The 18,795-nt window shown below is 37.7% G+C and overlaps 1 protein-coding gene across 1 annotated transcript; it reads left to right on the forward strand.

Annotated features, from left to right (window-relative positions):
* The first annotated feature begins 176 nt into the window (after positions 1-176).
* ERCC5 (ERCC excision repair 5, endonuclease) lies at positions 177-15,839 on the forward strand. The gene is made up of 16 exons (XM_053455307.1): positions 177-279; positions 1,885-1,991; positions 2,702-2,877; positions 3,694-3,812; positions 4,803-4,898; positions 5,771-5,831; positions 5,989-6,132; positions 7,949-8,156; positions 8,762-9,916; positions 10,081-10,331; positions 10,824-10,943; positions 12,266-12,479; positions 12,794-12,938; positions 14,109-14,309; positions 14,781-14,865; positions 15,223-15,839. The coding sequence occupies exons 2-16, from the start codon at positions 1,904-1,906 to the stop codon at positions 15,739-15,741; spliced, it is 3,582 nt and encodes a 1,193-aa protein (XP_053311282.1). The 5' UTR covers positions 177-279; positions 1,885-1,903; the 3' UTR covers positions 15,742-15,839.
* Positions 15,840-18,795: the final 2,956 nt, after the last annotated feature.

Consider the following 18,795-nt stretch of genomic DNA (forward strand, 5'->3'; position numbering starts at 1 on the left):
TTTTCTGTTACTATTACTTTAATAACCAATACGACTTGGGAGTTGTAGTTCTCCTAGGGCAAGTAGTCAATATTTTTCTGTAAGATTAAACTACAAGTCCCAGAATTCCAAACGGTTTTGAGACTCGCGTATCCCAATGCAGCCAATGGGACGGAGGCAAACACAGGAAGTACCGAAGGAAACAAAGCAGCTTGTTGAAATGCATGTATAGGAGTAGCGATCATTTCTCGGGGGTTTCGTGGGGAAAGTCGTGCTGACAGCAGTCTCCCGGCAGAGAAGGTAGCTTGTAGTCGTGATAATTATGTCCAGATAACGCGATTTGGTAATTTAAAATTATAAACCTGTTAGGCTGGCAATATTTAGGCGAAGTTGCTTTATTAGTATGCATTGTACAGCGCTGCGAATATGATGGCGCTATAAATCAATAACTAATAATCAATTTACTGTTAATATGCTACTGATACATCTTGTTGGACTTTTGTTAACCAGGGACAAACGGTACTGATTCTGTAAGGAATGTACTAGATGTGCAGTGTAATCTCTCAAACCTGAAACATATATTGTGCTAAAATATGGAATTAGTATTTTTTGAGCAATTTATTGATGGCATAGTTAAATTGTCAAAGTGTTTTGTTTGTTATAACATATTAATGTCTTCGATGCTGTATGATTATTTAAGCATGTGGAGCAACACTTTATGGCACTCAGAAGGTTAAAGAGGAAATTATCCAAATTATTTAATCCAGAAAGAGCATTTGTCACTATGATACACAGTACCTTATCTAATTTCTAGTAAATAAAGCAAAATCTCAATTTTTAGAATTCTCTCTGTGTATGTGTATATATAAATTGGTTGTATATCATATTGTGCAGCGCTGTAGAATAGGCTTTATATATATAGTGTGAATTGTGTTCCTTGATAACAAACGGCACATGTAGTTTGTTACAGTAAAAATAAATCATTTTATATAATTGGTAATATATATATATATATATATATATATATATATCCTCATCTGTTTGCATTTCATTTTAGCATGCTCTGCTTATAGACAAGTTCTCCTTAAGTAGGTAACATCAAGGGAGCAGGGGATTATTCACTACATGGAGCGTTTGCGGGAGAATGTTGTTCAGCTTTTCGACTTCCAACCCCGCTGTGTTTCTGCTGCAGGGGGACCTTGGCTGGTCTTGTATAAAGAATATAGTTAAATCAGCAAGGTTTTATGAATTCTGCATTATACAGGGCCAACTCAGCACTTCTTGCTGGAAAAACTTGGCTGTGTTAACCCTTTGTAATGTATAGTGAAGTCAAGATGTTGAAACACAACTCTCCCTTTAGTGAATAAACCCCTCTCCTTACAGTGTTTAATAAACATTCTATATATTTATGTTAATAAAACCTTTTCGTTTATATGAAAAAAATGTATGAAAGCTGTGGCCGCAGGTTATGAACAGAAGCATTTTGTTGCCAATTGAAATATGCTAATTGATTTGGGTGTCGGATAAATCAACAATTTAATATTTTCCTATTGGTTGCTGGATTTGTTGTATATCTTTAAGGTGTGTACACAACTCGAGTCCTATATGTTTGTATTTACTGATTTTCTAACTGCCGCAAGAATTCAATCACAATAGAGAAACGGTTATGTCTATTATATTATATTATATACTGTCCAAGTATCTCATCTTTCTACAGCCCATCAACGACATGCTGTAATGTATTATAGTTAGTCCACAATATTTCAGATGAAAGCAGCGTTACCGAAACTGGGAAGAATTAGTATTTTACTTTAAACTTTTATATATTATTATATTTATTTTGTGTCTGTATGTTATTACCAATAATGACATTTCATTTAACAAAAGTTCATGTGTGACTTGTAGGTGAAGCTGAAGAAAGGCAATGGGAGTCCAAGGACTATGGAAACTTTTAGAATGTTCTGGAAGACCCATAAATCCAGAGACATTGGAAGGGAAAATCCTTGCTGTTGGTATCCTTTACGGCACTGAATAAATGCTTACTTATAATGACGATTTTGAATTATTTAATTCCATGTTTTAAAACAATACTAACATTTTGTTTCAGCTCCTGTGTTTTGTAATATATAATTGTAGAACTATGTGTGGGTTTGGCAGTATTATTTGAACTAATTAGTTAGTGAACACAGTCTTTTTTTTTTTTCATTTTTTTCAGAAAAATCTAAAATGAACATATTTATACTTATTTTTAAATCAACTTATGTAAATGATTAGAATTTTAATCAAAATAAAATACTAATAACCGGCGCTCGACAGCCATCCCTTCAAGTAAAGTCCAAAAACTGTTACTAACGTTAAAGTGTAAAAGCTGCTGTTTTTACCCATAATTCACCAAAAAAAAGCATGTCAACTTTTTGCCATATTTCTATTTTTTCGGGGAATCCTAAATTGCTCTGTGACACACAATTGGGTAATATTTTTTGCCGTAGTAACTTAATAAACATCCTTAATTTTTTTCCATGTTTTCTTTTTTTTTTTTAAATGTGGTTTCACTTAATATTGTAGTTTAAAATTTTGTGAACAAAACCTTTAATCTAATTTGGCCGTTAACTGTAATAATTCTTCGATTGGTCTGTATTGGCCCCAAATCTGATTGTGATATAAAAATGTTCGCAAATATTAATTGGCTGTGACAATTCTTTCCCCTTAACGATGGTTTAAGATATCAGCATTTGGCTGAACCAAGCCGTAAAAGGAGCCAGAGATCGCCACGGCAACGCCATACAAAATGCACATTTGTTGACCTTATTTCATCGACTTTGCAAGCTCTTATTTTTTAGAATCCGGCCAATATTTGTGTTTGATGGAGAAGCTCCTCTGCTGAAAAGACAAACCCTGGTCAGTAAATTACCTATAATGCACTTATTTGGTTAGAAATGATGCACCTGGGACCTTAACGTCGGTATTTTGTAACAATGCATTAAGTTCCACACCAGACAATGCCTTAATGAGAACTCAAGCTCTATAACCTAACCAAACATTTAGGATCGAAGCAGATCTGCTTGATTTTCACGTGTTAAAATAAAGAATATGATTACATATAATTACACACACACACTGTATATTATTCTAACCCTAAGAAATGTGCCTCATGCAAGCAAATGTGTTACATTTTCAAGGCAATACCAAATTGTAATTTAAATGTAGCTTCCTTTTAAGAGCATAAAGTCAGGTAAAACATTGTAACAAACATTTGTGAAGGCGGATAAGGACCATTCTGCTCATTTTTCTTGATGTAAAGCTCAGATCTTACCTTAGATTCAGGGTAGCTTTATGCTTATCCCATGCGTGTTTAAATGGCCTTACTCTATTAGCCTCTACCACTCTCTCGGTAAAGTAAATCTTCCTTACATTACATCTAAACCTCTGACCCTCTCCATTTGGATTTGGAATAAACTTCCCTCCTGTACTTTAAGTCCCTTTAAGCATTAAACCATTTCTATTCTGGCTCTTCTTTCCTCCAAGCAATACATATTGTGTCCTCTTAGTCTTTCCTGATCATTGTTATCCTGGCAGCCATTTACCATTTTGAATAACACGTTTTGCTTGTCAGTCTGTTTGCTATTGAAAAACAAGCCTCAAAGCAAATTAGCTTCCCAACATGGGTAGAACAGCTGGTGCGTAATGGCTTCTCCAAATGCCCTTTCTCTCCAGGCGAAGAGACGACAGAAGAAGGAGACGGCAGCCGATGAAGCTAAAAAAACGAGCGACAAATTGCTGAGAACCTTTCTGAAAAGACAAGCCATTAAAGCTGCATTGACAGAAGGAAGCAGGTAAAGGTAGATTAATCGAGGTCCAGAGGTTCAGACAATAATGATATAATGATCCCTAAGGGACAGTAACCTCCAGATCATCTTCAGTACTTATTCTTATAGAAGATATCTGTTCTATATACTGTATCTTCACTTCATCATGGTAATGCCACCAATGAACCCCAGGAACGTTTTAGAAAGTGAGTTCAAATAACCTAAAATAGGTAACGGAAGAAGGAAGGGAAAGTCCCCTTACAGGTTTTATCTTGAATGGTTGAAAAGTATAGTGGTAGGCGTTCCCGAAATGCGGCTAATACTGAATATATTCCGAGTGTTACCGAGCATGTATCTGGTTGACCAACGACCAATAAAATGCTATTTTTTATTTTTTAAGGGGATTCTAGTCTTCAGTAAATGACATCACTAACTCTTTAGTAAATTACATCACTAACTCTTTACAGAACCCTATGCAAATGTAAGCACTTAACAATGTATCCTTATCACATTCTTTCAGATATTCACTATGTTACATTTAGCCATTCTCTGCATCTGCTTGCAGAATTGCTACTGAATGTCATCATGTATATTGATAGTTGTACTTGGGTAATCATGCATGTTATCTAAATTTAAAAAGGATATAGCTTTTATTTTTAATCTGTAGATCTATGATCTCTTTTGCTAAAACAATGCACGCAAAACTCTTATGTGCTACAACTCGGTATAGGGATAACTTTATAATATTTCCCCAGTGGAAACAATAATTTAAATAAATGCATGAAGTTTCCTAGGTTTTGGCTTGTATTGAGACAAATATAGAGTATTTAAAATAAATCATAATTATTTAAACAAGAATATACATTTTTATGTGTGTTAATGTTGTGTATCGATGAACTGCGACCCAGTACTATCTTGAAACCCCAGTGCATATGCAGCCCTCATGGACTGGAAGTGGACACTTCTATGTCCAAAAGTGCTGATAAATATGTTTTTTTTTTACATTTTTCCTTAAAGCAAGGAGGAAGAATATCCTAGCCTCTCTCACGTTCGGAGAAAAGAAGAGGATGACATATATGCTTTGCCTCCACTAGAGGTGAAAGATAACAATAGGTAATTATGACACTCTTACTATACTGTTAAGTATTGGAGGCAATGGCATTTCTGTTTGTTATTATGTTTAGTGGTTATCCAGTTTGTCATTGGTATTAAACTGAATATAGCCCCAACACTCTCTCAAAGAAATCCTGTTTACTTTAAGCTTGGTCTGATTAGAAGCCTCAAAATCAGAAGTCCCCACGAAAAAGAAGCTGATATTCAGGATAATATGTAGTTGTGCAGATTAAGGAATGTAAGGATCTAGCCATAGAATTTAAGTGTAAGAACCATCATTACAGCATCCCTTTACTTGTGTGTTAAAACAATATCTAAAATGCAATCAGACTTCTAGGATTAAGGAGTCCTGTACAAAGTGGTATCAGTGGTCTAATCGCTCAATCTGTGCAAAGTTCCAACTATCGGCATGTTAGAAGAGCTATGCAAGATACGCAAGGACCCTCTGTATTCAGCTAATCTGGCTTCTGCAGGGCGAGTTGGCCCCCAGGGACCTGCCTCATGATTTGCCATGGCCAGTCCATCCATACCTACTTAGCACTATAGTTGCTATAAGACAACAAAATCTAGTAGGCATCTATCGGTAAGTGGTCTGGCAGCTTTATAAAATACTATAGCTTTATTCAGATCTTCAGAAATCAATCTGTCATCCATTGTTTGGCACCAATTAATTTGTGTCATCATACTTTTTTTTTTTTCTTTTCTGCAGTTTCAATAGTTTTATGATTTAAACATGCCCAGTAAACATAATTTGCTATGAGGACCGCTAGTGTCTTGGATAATCCATGTGAAATGAGCTATTGAACACCAAATCTGCTTTACTGGCATGTCGTGTCCTTATAACATACGTTCTGTGTGCCCATATCTCTTAGCTCTGAAGAAGAAGAAGAGAGAGAATGGGAGGAACGAATGACTCAGAAACAGATCCTGCAGGTAACAATATCCATTCGCTATACATTTTCTACTTTGTAAACCCCTGTTCTTTCCTGGGAAAATAATAATAATAATACTGTCAACCTCCAGATATAATGGCAGAATAGCATCGTCTCCTTTCAGTCATTCTTTTTCAATGACTTTTTTTAATGTATAGGAAGAATATTTTGCAAACCCTCATTCTGTGGACATTGAATCTGAAGACTTCAAAAGCCTGCCTCCGGAAGTAAAGCATGAAATCCTGAATGACATGAAAGAGTTCACAAAGCGAAGACGGACTTTGCTTGAGGCAATGCCAGAGGTAAAAGAAATGTTTTAAAAAAATGTATCTTAGATGTTTCCCCAATCAACAAATGTCAGCCACTATCCAGAAATGTCAGTGTGGACATCCTCTGTTTATGGAGATGTCAGAGCAGTGATTTCTATTTTATACCAAAGACCACAAGCCCTTAATAAAGAAGGTGTGGAAGCACAGCTGGACTTCGGCATCTCAACCATTCTTTCCTATTAACCCAAGTATTCAAACCGTCACATGACTACATGGTTGTGTCCACCATCATAGATTCTACCTGGGTGAAATTTGGCCAGGCCTCCTTAAAAAGAGTTGAGATTATGCTGCTTAAATATATACGTAATAATTTAAGCATAAAACACAGATTTTTTGTTTAAATGACAGCTTAGTCAATGTATAGAGTTACGATAGTTTGGGATTCAGGACTGCTTGGTCATAGACGTAGTTGAATGTGAGATGCGTTTGAGATGATGTGTTCTCTTTAGCTAAGGATAAGGAGGAAGAGCAGTTCCCTTCTGAACTTTTCAAATATTGCATAGTTGACTAGTGGCTGGTGAAATTACTACAAGAATTGTACAAAACATGAATCTGCCAGAAGGTTATGATTACCGGATATTGGAGGTAGGAATAGTGTTTTGTTTCCTTCTGGTTTGCTAAGAGTTCCATAGGACAGGTGTATCTCAGGAGACGTCCTGGAGGCATGCGTGGTAGAGGTAATGGTAGTGCTAAGGAGATGTTAAGGTCAAGAGAGAGGAAGGCCAGTAGTCTAACTCTATTAACTGTAAATGCAGTCTTAAATGTTTTATTTTTTAAATTAACATCAGGTATCGGTTCACAGAATTACATGTTTTTGATGGCACAAGTTGCATTTTTTTTCTATCTGAATGGTTTTTATTTGCTGGTTGGTTTTATATATTAGATAGACAGCAGATGTCGCCATTTGTGCTTATAACGTACCTGCTGCCAGTTTTTACTCTGGTGCCGCTGTATTCACCTTTTTCATGGTTCTTCACGTTCTTCACCGCACAGCATTGCCGAATCTGATGGTACTGTATAAACACCAGGTCCTGGGGCTTTTCCTTTGCAAAATTAAAAATAAAATGTAACAAAACATGAATGAATATACAGTACATTCAGTCAGGTAATTGAACTTAGCGCTCTGATAGTGGCATCTAAGCACTGTAATAGAGGATACAATGGCTTAGGTGCTGGATGCTGAGAGATGACTCTTCAGTGAGCGATCCCATAATATGTATTAGTGCATTTGGGGCACTCCGAGCACTTAACTATGTGTTAGGAAGAAGAAGCTGCAGCTCCCTGACACCACCAACCCCCCCCCCCCCGGGCCTGAGGATTCACACATCTGAGGATTCTATAGATTCCTTCCCTGCATTTGCAAGGGGGGCATCACGCAAATTTAACGGGACCGCTCAGCTATAATGTGCACTAAAGGTAATATGATGCAATTTAAGTTACACGTATAATAGGATGAACGCCTCTTCTCTTTTCTGCACTGCGTAGAAAGTGATGGGTGAAAAGGCACAAAAGAGAATAAAACGTATATCACTGGTCTTAAATGCTTTTTGCACAAAATAACAGATTGTATGTCATCACAGATTATTCCTAGGAGACTAAACAACCTAAGGACACGCTTTTCAAGACAAAAACACAAACCTTGGGAACGGGGCCAACTCTGCCCAATGTCATAATGCCTTCATCAGAAATCGTATTTATTTGTAGTCTTTGGCAGCCTGCATTTTTTTTTACCATCATAAACAAATTATTTTCATTTTCTGATGACTGATACCAATATATTCTCTTGAAGGATTCCAACGATTTCTCGCGCTATCAGCTAAGGGGTCTGCTGAAAAAGAACGACTTAAACAGGTGCATTCGGAACGTTCGAGAAGAGATGAGCCAGCAGTACAGCGGGGAGGTCCGTGCTCAGATAGAGACGGAAGGGGGATTTATGAGAGAGGTGGAAACGCGGCGACTGGTCTCGGAGGACACGTCTCATTACATTCTAATTAAAGGTATAATTAGACAGATAACACCTGCTCTTCATGAGCCACCCCAGCGAAACAAAAAATATGTAGGTTTTTCCTTCTTTGCTTTACCCGAAAGTCCACTGATGCTCCTTGAAAATTTTTTTTTGTATTTTGTAAGTTTTATGGAATGTTGTATTGGTGGTTTTTCAGCATTGTTTGTGATTAAAATTGTATGTTATGTTCAATGCACGATAGACATGGGGATGTATGTAATGTTAAAAGGATTATGGATGCTGTGATTCAGTAATACCTGAAAAAGGTGCTTTTTTTTTTTTAATTAGTGGTAGGTTTTAGTCATTTAGACAATAAAGGATTCCAGCTATTTAGTGTGTCACTGAATCCTGGCAATATACCCAATTTAGTTTTGCTTAAGAAAAAAAAAAAGCCATTTCTGCCCCCCTATAAGATAGAGTGAGGATCGCCACGATCGCTTCCATCCCCAGACCCCAGATAGATTGATGAAAGCTTGTAAGTTGTCTAACCGGGGGGAAACCCTCTGCAAATGTCAAGTGTAACGTTTTCCTATAGATAATTTGATGTTTAGTAATATCAGAACACCATTGTAACTTAATGATTTTATTATTCCTTAGGAATCCAGGCAAAGGAGGAAAAGAAAGAAGATTCTACCGTTAAGGCGGTTTCTTCTGCTCACTTAGATACTGCTCCCAAAACATATCTTGATTTAAAGTTAGCATCTGCTCGTAAACCTAAGAATAACAAAGACATTCAGGCAGAAGCAGCACCACCTTCACCAAGAACACTTTTTGCTATACAAGAAGCAATGATGGAGAACAGCTCTGAAGAAGAGTTTGGAAAGGGAGAGGTTGATGGCTACAATATGCCATCTAGGTCTGTTGGGGAAATAGAGGGCAATGTGTCACCTAGGACCATGCGAGCCATTCAGCAAGCACTTGCGGAAGATGAACCAAACACAAGTTCTAAAAACCAAGCAGTTGAGATTAGAGATGAAAGTGAAACGGAAGTGCGGTCCAAGGCAAAGACACTAATTATCAGCAGTTCTGAAGAAGAGAATGATGATCTGGCTATTACTGCCCCTTTACAAAATACAGAATTTTCACCCAGTCCCACACAGTGCTTGAAAAGTACTGAACATAATTTAAAGCTTGTCCCTGCTTCAAAGAAAGAAGAACTATTACTTGACCAGAATAAACTGCAAGTAGTTGACATCGATCTGAATCAGCAGAGAATTAAAAGGAATCTATTTTCCGACCAGGATAAATCTGTTTCATCTTCTTCCATGAGCCATTTAGTGGACGCTAAACCGGAAACTACCCTGACTCCTTTGGTGCTAGAAACCAATAAACCAGAAATTATTGTAACAAATGTAGATCCTTCCACAGGAATACCTGCTAAAATAGAGATCAGTACACAGAACTCTAGTGATAATCCTCCTGTCACGGTAAAACACAGTAAACCGGAACGAACTGTAGAATCTTCAGCACCTCTGAGTAATACTCGTCCCTCTGTCTCTAATGCATTGGTAGTGGACAACACCACTTACCTCGAACCTGAAATAATTAAAGGCGGCATGCACCCAAAGTCAACGACAGAGTCTTTGAAGCCTTCAGCCGCATCCACGGAACCTAATGAAGATAATGCACAGCGTATGGAGCCAGTCAGCAGTAATAACCCAGACGCCATGTACTTTCCTATGACTCCGGAAAGTATAGAGGTTGGCGAAGAGGAATCTGCAAGAAATAAGGAAGCCGAATCAGATTCTGATGGTAAGATGCTTCATGATGCCTTTCTTCTGATCGTTACATCATTAAAAATATATGGAAAGAAAGATGTCATTCCACATTGAGTAAGTGTTTTGGAATAAATGTATTGCTTGCAACATCGTCTCTTGTTTTTATGAAGGAAATTTACTTTTTTCCCTTTAAATCAGGTAGCTTTATTGATGTGAACAGTGATGCGGGTGACAGCGATTCACAGCTTGCTGAGATTAAAATACTAAGTGATGAAAAAGAAGCCTCAACCAAACCATCCATTCCAGAACCAAGTTCCACCGGTAACACACGTGGCTCTGACGGCTCTTTGGGAAATTCTTTCATGGCTGACAATACAGAGGAGCCACAGGAGAAAGTCTCTGATGATGATGAAGAAGTTGCTGTGAATGAATGGCAAGATCTTAGCATGGTAATAAAGTTTTTTTTGTTTGTGTTAAATCTCATGGTCACCATTCAACAAAAGGAATGGCACGTTCTCTTGTAATCTGTCATTGAATGTTGCATAAGTACTCCTTAGTTAAAGATGATGATACTTGATTGACCTTGATTTTATGGAATTGGTGTTTGAATACGTGTAATTTGGCTACCCATGTAAATCTAGAAATTACACTCTTGTGCCCATAAATTTGGGCACCAGCCTTACCAAGAGGGACGATACCCTTATCCTTCAAAATCCATAACAACAATGTAACATAGATGGTTTTGTAGGGTGCACTTGTCCTTCCAACTTAGGGAGACAAAAAGGCTGATCATATAATGAAAATGTTTTTGGCTTTAAACCAAATAATCAGTCACACCCAAGTCTGTAAATGACTGCTTGTTTCGGGTAGTTGTACCTGTATCTTAGCCCTATACTTTTTACTTATACATGTCTTGTATTTGTATTGTTCTGTTTCGGCAGGAGGAACTCGAGTCACTTGAGAACAATCTGTTTGTCGAGCAGACCTCACTCCAGGCCCAGAGGCAGCAGCAGGAGCGGGTGGCTGCAACGGTTACAGGCCAGATGTGCTTAGAAAGCCAGGTTGGCACTTACTGTATATTTTGGGCATAAATAACGTGGTTTGTACAAAAGAGAATAGAACAAGTGATAATTTCACCCCGCGCTGTACATTGGGTTATGCAGACAATAACCAAAAGGCAAGGTGTAGAGGACCCATGTTGTGTAATTTTGCAGTTATTGTCTGGTTACTTTTAATGTGGCAATATATTTATTTGCACACCTCCATCTTTATAATGGCATCAAGGAAGGATATCTGGAGTTATTGGCAAGCAAAAGATAGGCTTGTTCAGTTAGGTAAAGTTACAGAGTAATTTTAACACTTTAACGACCGATGGCATTAAATGAGCTTAGTAAAGGCTTCTCGCTTCAAACAATGTTGCTTTAATGCCTCGATGTCGACACATTCAGCAACAAGGAAATCTGCTCCAGGGACCCCGTGTGATCCCACCCCGATGTGTCAACATCTGCTTTATAGCATATGCTGCCGAACCGGTGTTTCTAAAATGCCTCAATAGCCAAGCTTTCAGCGACCGGAGTGGTCGCTCCGGAGAGCGACAAGCCCCATAGGGAGATAGTGGTGCCCATTAAAAAAATAAACGAGAAAGAAGTTCCCAAGAGGATCCCTCGCAGGCACTGCATTCAACAATGCAAGTCAATGGACCCCAGCTTACTAATCGCAATGTGAATAAAATGGAATAAAATGAAGTGGTAACGTGCAAAAATCATTCTCTAGTGATGTTACCATAAGAGTTCCAACAAAATGTAAAAAAAAATAAAAAAAAAAATACATATATATATATATATATATATATATATATATATATATATATATATATAAAATACTAGCATTTTAAATACTCATGGGTGTCAAAATGAGTCAAATATTTTTCAAATAAGTGTTTTTTTATTTTTTTTAATTAAATTAGATTATATGATCAAAATCTGAAAAAAGACTTTATTGTCCTGAAAAACAAAAACAATATATAATGTGTGTGTGGGTAAAGTAAATGAGAGAGAAGAAAATTACAACTAAACACAAGCACCGCAAAAATGTTAAAACCGCCTCGGTCACAAAGGGTACGAAGAAGAAAAAAAAAAAAAATGTTCTTAAGGGGTTAAAGAATATATTTCCGCTTTAACGCAGTAGACAACATATTGTACTCTTGACAATATCTGAGCCATGAAAGAAGCTGGACCATAAACTAAGACCTTGCTGCATTTCCAGAGAGGAAGCAGCCACATGATTAGTAAAGTTCATTTAGAGCCAATTCCATCCTTTGAATGACTTATTTGCTCAAAGTGTTAATGTGTTCCTTTTATGATGTTTCCCCCTGTTGTTTTAGGAGCTCCTGCGTCTGTTTGGCATCCCATTCATTGTGGCCCCGATGGAGGCAGAAGCTCAGTGTGCCATCCTGGATCTGACGGATCAAACCTCTGGGACGATCACAGATGACAGTGATATATGGCTGTTTGGGGCGCGTCATGTGTATAAGAATTTTTTCACTCAAAACAAATATGTGATGCATTATCAGTTTTCAGACATTCAGAATCAGCTGGGTAAGGAAGATTCCTCCAATTGTCATTTAGCCTCAATATGAGTCTATATATATATATATATATATATATATATATATATATATATATATATATATATATATATATATATATATTTGTAATATATTTTATAAATGCATTGTATTTTCTGTATGCATTGTAAAAGTTTTTTTATATTGTTGTCTGTAGCATTTTGTTGGTCTTGTTTTTTTCTTCCCCTGCAATTGTCCATACATGCTTGAAACACAAGCCGAGATGATTCTCCTTTCATTGGTGGTGTAACCTGTCGCTTCTTTGTCTTGGAAACCCCCTTGCAGGATTAGACCGCTCAAGGTTAATAAATTTAGCCTATCTGATGGGAAGTGATTACACAGAAGGCATCCCGTCTGTTGGTTATGTATCTGCTATGGAAATTCTCAATGAATTCCCTGGACAAGGCCTGGAGTCTCTCGTAAAATTCAAGTGAGTTATCTTCCATGTGTTAGATCCTTCCTCTTTTGTTCCCCAGCTCATAAAATAACCAAATTAAGGAAATGCATTTCTGTAATTTAATTTTCTCTTGGGAAATAAGTTTTTCCTAACCATTTCCCTCTACTTCCATTTATGTCATGTACCTGGATATATTATGTGTACCAAAGTTTTTAACAGTTATAACTATGGGGATCTTTATTTGTCTCTGATTTTTAAAGAGACTTATCTGCAACCTAGGGGTGTAATTAGAAACAGGGCCCCAGAGCGAAAATTGCCTTGGGCCTCCACCACTTCACCAATCAATATCTCCCACAGTGCCATCTTTCCCCCCAAACAGCGTGTCTGGTGCCATTTTTGCCCCCATACAGCTTGTCAGTGCCCCCAGGCAGCCTGCCTGTGCCATCTTTGCCCCCAAACAGCCTGCCTGTCCCCCTGCCCCCACACCACTTACCTGCAGGAGTGGTGTGTATCTCTTCCTCCATGCTGTGTGCAGACTCCTCCAGCATACAAGTAGTGGCTGTGATGTCTGTACTTGCGCGCTGGATCAGTCAGACACGGCATGCAGGGAGAGAGTAAAGATCATCCAAACCTAGTGACTTTATAGGAGGGGGCAAGGGGTTGTCAAGGCCCCCTAGAGTAGACACCTGTGACCATGATTGTTATGCCCCTTGTCTGCAACCATGTCTCTTTCACATCCTGAAAACCTTTTGCTTGTTGGAGTTGAGGCAATGTAGGTGAGTTAATTCTACATTACGACCAAGTTGGCTATTAACTTTTTATTCTATGGCCCTGCAAATCTTAAATTTTGGACTGAATAAAATAATCAAATCCAGCAGTAGGATCATTGATGATTCATATTCTGTATCAGGAAAGCTTGCAGGACCCTATTCAAATCTTTTTCCTGGAATTTGTGTAATGTCAGATTTTACTATGCAGGGCCAAGTTCGTATTTATTATTTTTGGTTATATGTTGATGTAAGTAGAAACAGAAATCTTGCCCCAGTGGACGTACCTGGGAAAAAAAAGGCATCGGTTATTCGGATTATCCTTTTTAATTTCTTTATTTTAACATTATTGGTAATAGTTCAATGTCTTGAGGTTAACATACTTACATAATAAACTATAATTACTTCCTAATTACTACTTATGATTTTGTTTCAGGGACTGGTGGACAGAAGCCCAGAAACACAAAAAGATCCGACCTAATCCACATGATACCAAAGTAAAAAAGAAACTGAGAGACCTGGTGTTACATCCCTGCTTTCCAGATAAAGCTGTAGCCGAGGCATATCTGCGCCCTACGGTGGATGATTCCCAGGGAGCTTTTTCATGGGGAAGGCCGGACCTGGAGCAAATCCGAGAATATCCTTTGTGCACATGATATACTTTTCATAAGAACAATAACCTGCCTTGGATTTTTAGGTTCAATAAACATATTAGCATAAGAAGCTTTATGTTGACAGATCACATGTGGTCCTAAAGTGTAATCACACTTCTACCTTGAAAAACTAACTGCTAGTATAGAGGTTTATTCTCTAAACAGCTGTAAGTGAAGAATTAAACCGAATATACATTATAAAGGAACTACGTGATAAAGAAGTCCCGCTTCTTCAGTTAAATCCTTTCTGAGTCGATGTGTTTGCCTTGTAGATTGGGCTAAGATAACAGAGCTAGAACACATACAAATGGGGTAATATTTAAAAACTAAGACTTTTTAAAATTGAAAACAATTGGTAGAAGGCACTCTTTAACCGAGTAGATAATACTTCAGCAGGCTGTATAACCTGCACTGTTTTTGTTGTGTAAATAACTGCTTTCTTAACAAAAATTCACATTCTGTGAGAGTCGTTTTGGCTGGTATCGATCAAAGACCGACGAAGTTCTGCTCCCAGTACTGAAACAATTAAATTCACAAAAGGTAAACTTAACATTTCTCATTAATCTTCCCTTTTTACATGTTTTAGGTTATATCAAGTGGGATACTTCTTTATCTAAAAGGACAATCGGGGAGGGGGGCAAAGTGAAAATTGTATGTATGATATATATGGCCCAGGTTATTTGTACAATCTGTTTGAGTCCCGTAAATATCCCCTCATTGTTAACCTTCAAACCTCCTTGCGAGGTATTAAGATGGTGATTAAATAGTGTTTTAGAATAATTCTTCTTTTGGTTGCATGGTGTTTTAAATTTGTCAAAATGTATTTTTTTTAAAATGACCATTTACTTGTGGCTGCAGTTAAATTGTTGGTGTATTTTTGTTGTTGTTTTGTTTAAGACTCAGCTTCGAATAGACACTTTTTTCCGAGTGGAACAACACGAGGTGCAGGCTTTAAAGAGCCAGAGATTACGCAGGGCAGTTACATGCTTGAAGAGAAAGGAAAAAGAAGGCGATGCGTTGGAGGTGGAAGATGCAACTCAATTAATGGAGAAGGAATTTGCTATAGAAAAGGCTACAGAAAGTCAGAAATCGCATACAGACAATGCCAAAGCCCAGTCCGCGAAGAGGAAAAGATCTACAAAACAGTTACAAGAGAAATCGGATCCAATAAGCTCCCAAGGGGGATTTATTGGAGGTGGTATAAGCGCTTTCCACTCTGCAGAGGAATCGGACAGCGATTCACAACATAGCAGCCCAAAAATTGGTGGGGATCAAAAGGTCCTCAATCAAAAAGTGGCCAAGAAAAGCAGAAGCAGCAGCTCGAGTGACGAAGAGGAGAACACAGTCTTAGTAACTGCTAGACCTGTATTTCAAGGGAAAAGAAAATCAAAAGCTTTGAAAGGACGGAAGAAGTGATGAATAACTTTAAATGAACTTACATGACTATGTAAATTATTTTGCCTTTATAACTATTATATTCTTTGCATAATGAAATCAAGTACTGATTATAAAGATATTTGTCCTTGGTTTTTATATTTTGAAGTCTCAAGAATGTAACAAATTTTTCATGTCGTTTAATATCTATAGAGCACAAAATATCTATGCTTTTTGCATTGCAAGCAAGTATATAGCTAGCTACTAAATGTGTATGTCTCTGAGGCCTTATAATTATCATTTGCCATGTAGTAGCATGAACTTCAGGAAACAATCTCTTAACTTAGTTTTCTTCAAGGTTAGGGTATCCAAGTGGGTTAGATGTAATGTAAGTAAGTTTTACTTTACAGAGAGGGTGGCAGATAAATGGAACAGCCTCTCATCAGAAGTGGAAGACGCTAATGCAATGAGGGAATATAAACATGCATAGGGTAGTGTAAAGCTATCATGAATCTAAGACAAGACCAAGGACTGTTTAAGGTAAGAGTCTTTACATCAGGAAAAAAGTGGGCAGACTGGATCGGCCAAATAGTTCTTAACTTCTTTGTTTGACATTACAACCCTACAGTACCAGACTGCTTATTGCGTAAAGATGTGTCACATATTCTGTCCACCATCAGGAATTTACTAGTTTCATATCCTCCCCTCCAGTGCCACACATAATAATGCTTTGGAAACCTCTCTAATACAGTTACCTCCAGACTCAATCTCGCTCTACTCGTCCCATCTCTGCACTGATCTCTGCTCTCTGAGCTTATGACATCATCATTACAGACACTGCAATAGCTGCATCGCACCACCTATACCCTGTGGATCCTTCCATGAACAACCCAGCTTGTGTTCCGAAAGAGAAACCAGCTCAATCTTCCTTATAGCTGGAATTGGCCAGCTTTTGGTATTTGTACTGGTGCCACAGTTAAGCTTCTCCAGGGCATATAAACCTATCGTATTTTTCAGCCACTGGATTTTAGGTGGCAGCCCCTAAATGCTTGGTTAATGAATGGACTAGCAATGGGTAAATATAAGATTGCTTAATGGGTAAGATGAGAAGATTCCCAGAAAGAACATAATTGTCAATGCTTTAATAGTTATCCTTCATTAACCAGCAAGCCTAATATCACTGTTGATGGGATAACATACATTTCTGTAAAATGGTTTAAAAGGGCTATTTCAAGAAATATTAGTGGTTTACAATAAATGTTATACCGGTATTTGTCCAAAAGGAAAATGCAAAATTCAGGAAATCTTCTATTTTTATCTGTTTTTATATCTACTAATTATGGAACTGTCAACAAACTGTTGAGTTTGCAAAGTAATACACCTGTGTCTAACACAAACATTCACTTTAGTAACAATGATAAACCAACTAAGAAAGCCCTATTTGCAAAAAAGGCACACATAGTCCTCTTTGGCTTTGTGTCACTAGAAGTGATGGAAATCTGGAATCAGTATCTTTTTAAAGCAATAGCTCCATCAACAACTGTAATGTTAGTATGGATTTATAATGCATAACAATTTAAATGTTTGTGTTTTTTAGCACCTTGTAATGTGCCAACAAAAGCTGAAACTCACAAGGATAGACACTGACAATTATACTGTTGGAAAGTTGACACTGAAAAGCGTTTGGACAGTAATCGGGAGAAATTAAGCACGGCTGTGCAATCCTCAATGTCCTATAATGGAGGGTCTTGGAAAAGGGAAGAAATTAGAGCTTTGCTTATCTAAGGAAACATCCCAGAACTAGGAACTTTGCTCGAAAGCGTCTCTCAGCAATCTGAGGAGGAAAACATCTACTCTTTTCGGAACCGTCTTCTGGGTCTGAACTGTCATCTGCCAGCAACCCAAAAGGCTCCAGCAACAAAAAATGTGACACAATCTCACACTCTCACAATGCTGTGATGCTGTGATGGACATCGATGGAGAAGATGAAGAACTTCCATCATTGGTTGAAATCATGGGGCTGCCTGCAAAGAATAAGCGTCTGAATATCACCGGCACCGCACTGTACGTCAGCAGCTTGGAGAAGCTGTTTGAGGAGGCCATGCTTACCATTTAAACATGGAGAGCGAAGACTGTGCCGAGTTCATGCAGAAGCTGGTGCAAGACATGGGATTTTTGGATGTAGACGATGAGCTTCTGTGATTTCTTACATAAACTATTCTAAACCTACAGTTGTTTCCATGCTCAGTGGTCTGAAAACATTGCATAATTTTCTTAATGATTTCTCAAGGAATGGTTTCATCCGACAGGAAATTGTATTTATTGCAGCTTTTTGATATGACTCTTAAACATATAAAGATTCCAGATTTCCTACAACCATAACACTTTAGTAGAAACAGCTGTCCATCATATATTTCGACCTCAGCGTTCTACCATGAGATACATCATACGCTATATATCGCATTAGATCTTCTAAGACTTCTTCTAGGCTTGGATCAAAGTCAAGCCTAACTTAAACCACCCAAGTCTTTGTGAATTCAGCTTGGTTTATCTGAGCCCCAGGCTATTCTGTTGAATTCTAGGTTGAGAAGAGTCTACTTACAGGATCAATAAACCTATTCTTTAAGAATGCGTAAATAATCCTCAACTCCTTCTCTCTTGATGGCCCTGTAACATTTCCAAAAGATTTTTGTAGCTCAAGGGCAAGATTTGAATTTCTGGTTTAGACTATATTTCTAGATCCCCTAAATGTAGAGCTAATGGTTTACATGCAGTTTGAGATTGTTACATCTTCAGCTCTTCAGAATCTTTTTTTTGAATTTTGGAATATTTTATGTAACGAGTTGAAGTGTCTCAATGTATCCAATCCATCTCAGGCTTCAAGTCGGTGGTACCACGGACACAGGGGACAGGATGATAATTCTTGCATATCAAAAATGTCTTTGTAACCAACATTTGGGGTATTAACTGTTTTACTTGAGGGAATCGAGAGACCCTGAGTGAGAGTATGAAGAATTTTCACCTTGACTGTCTTTTCAGCTGTAGCTCTAGAAAATCTGACAATAGTCCCGGATTAAATACAGGTCGGGACAAATA

Source organism: Spea bombifrons, chromosome 2, assembly GCF_027358695.1.
Source record: "Spea bombifrons isolate aSpeBom1 chromosome 2, aSpeBom1.2.pri, whole genome shotgun sequence".
NCBI classification, from domain to species: Eukaryota; Metazoa; Chordata; class Amphibia; order Anura; family Pelobatidae; genus Spea; species Spea bombifrons.

What these genes read in the sequence shown, in the direction of transcription:
- ERCC5 (XM_053455307.1), top strand. Translation starts at nt 1,904, where the DNA reads ATGGGAGTCCAAGGACTATGGAAACTTTTAGAATGTTCTGGAAGACCC. An exon ending in TCATTACATTCTAATTAAAG is followed by an intron (nt 8,157 to 8,761) that starts GTATAATTAGAC and finishes ATTATTCCTTAG; the next exon opens with GAATCCAGGCAAAGGAGGAA. An exon ending in GACCTGGAGCAAATCCGAGA is followed by an intron (nt 14,310 to 14,780) that starts ATATCCTTTGTG and finishes ACAAAAATTCAC; the next exon opens with ATTCTGTGAGAGTCGTTTTG.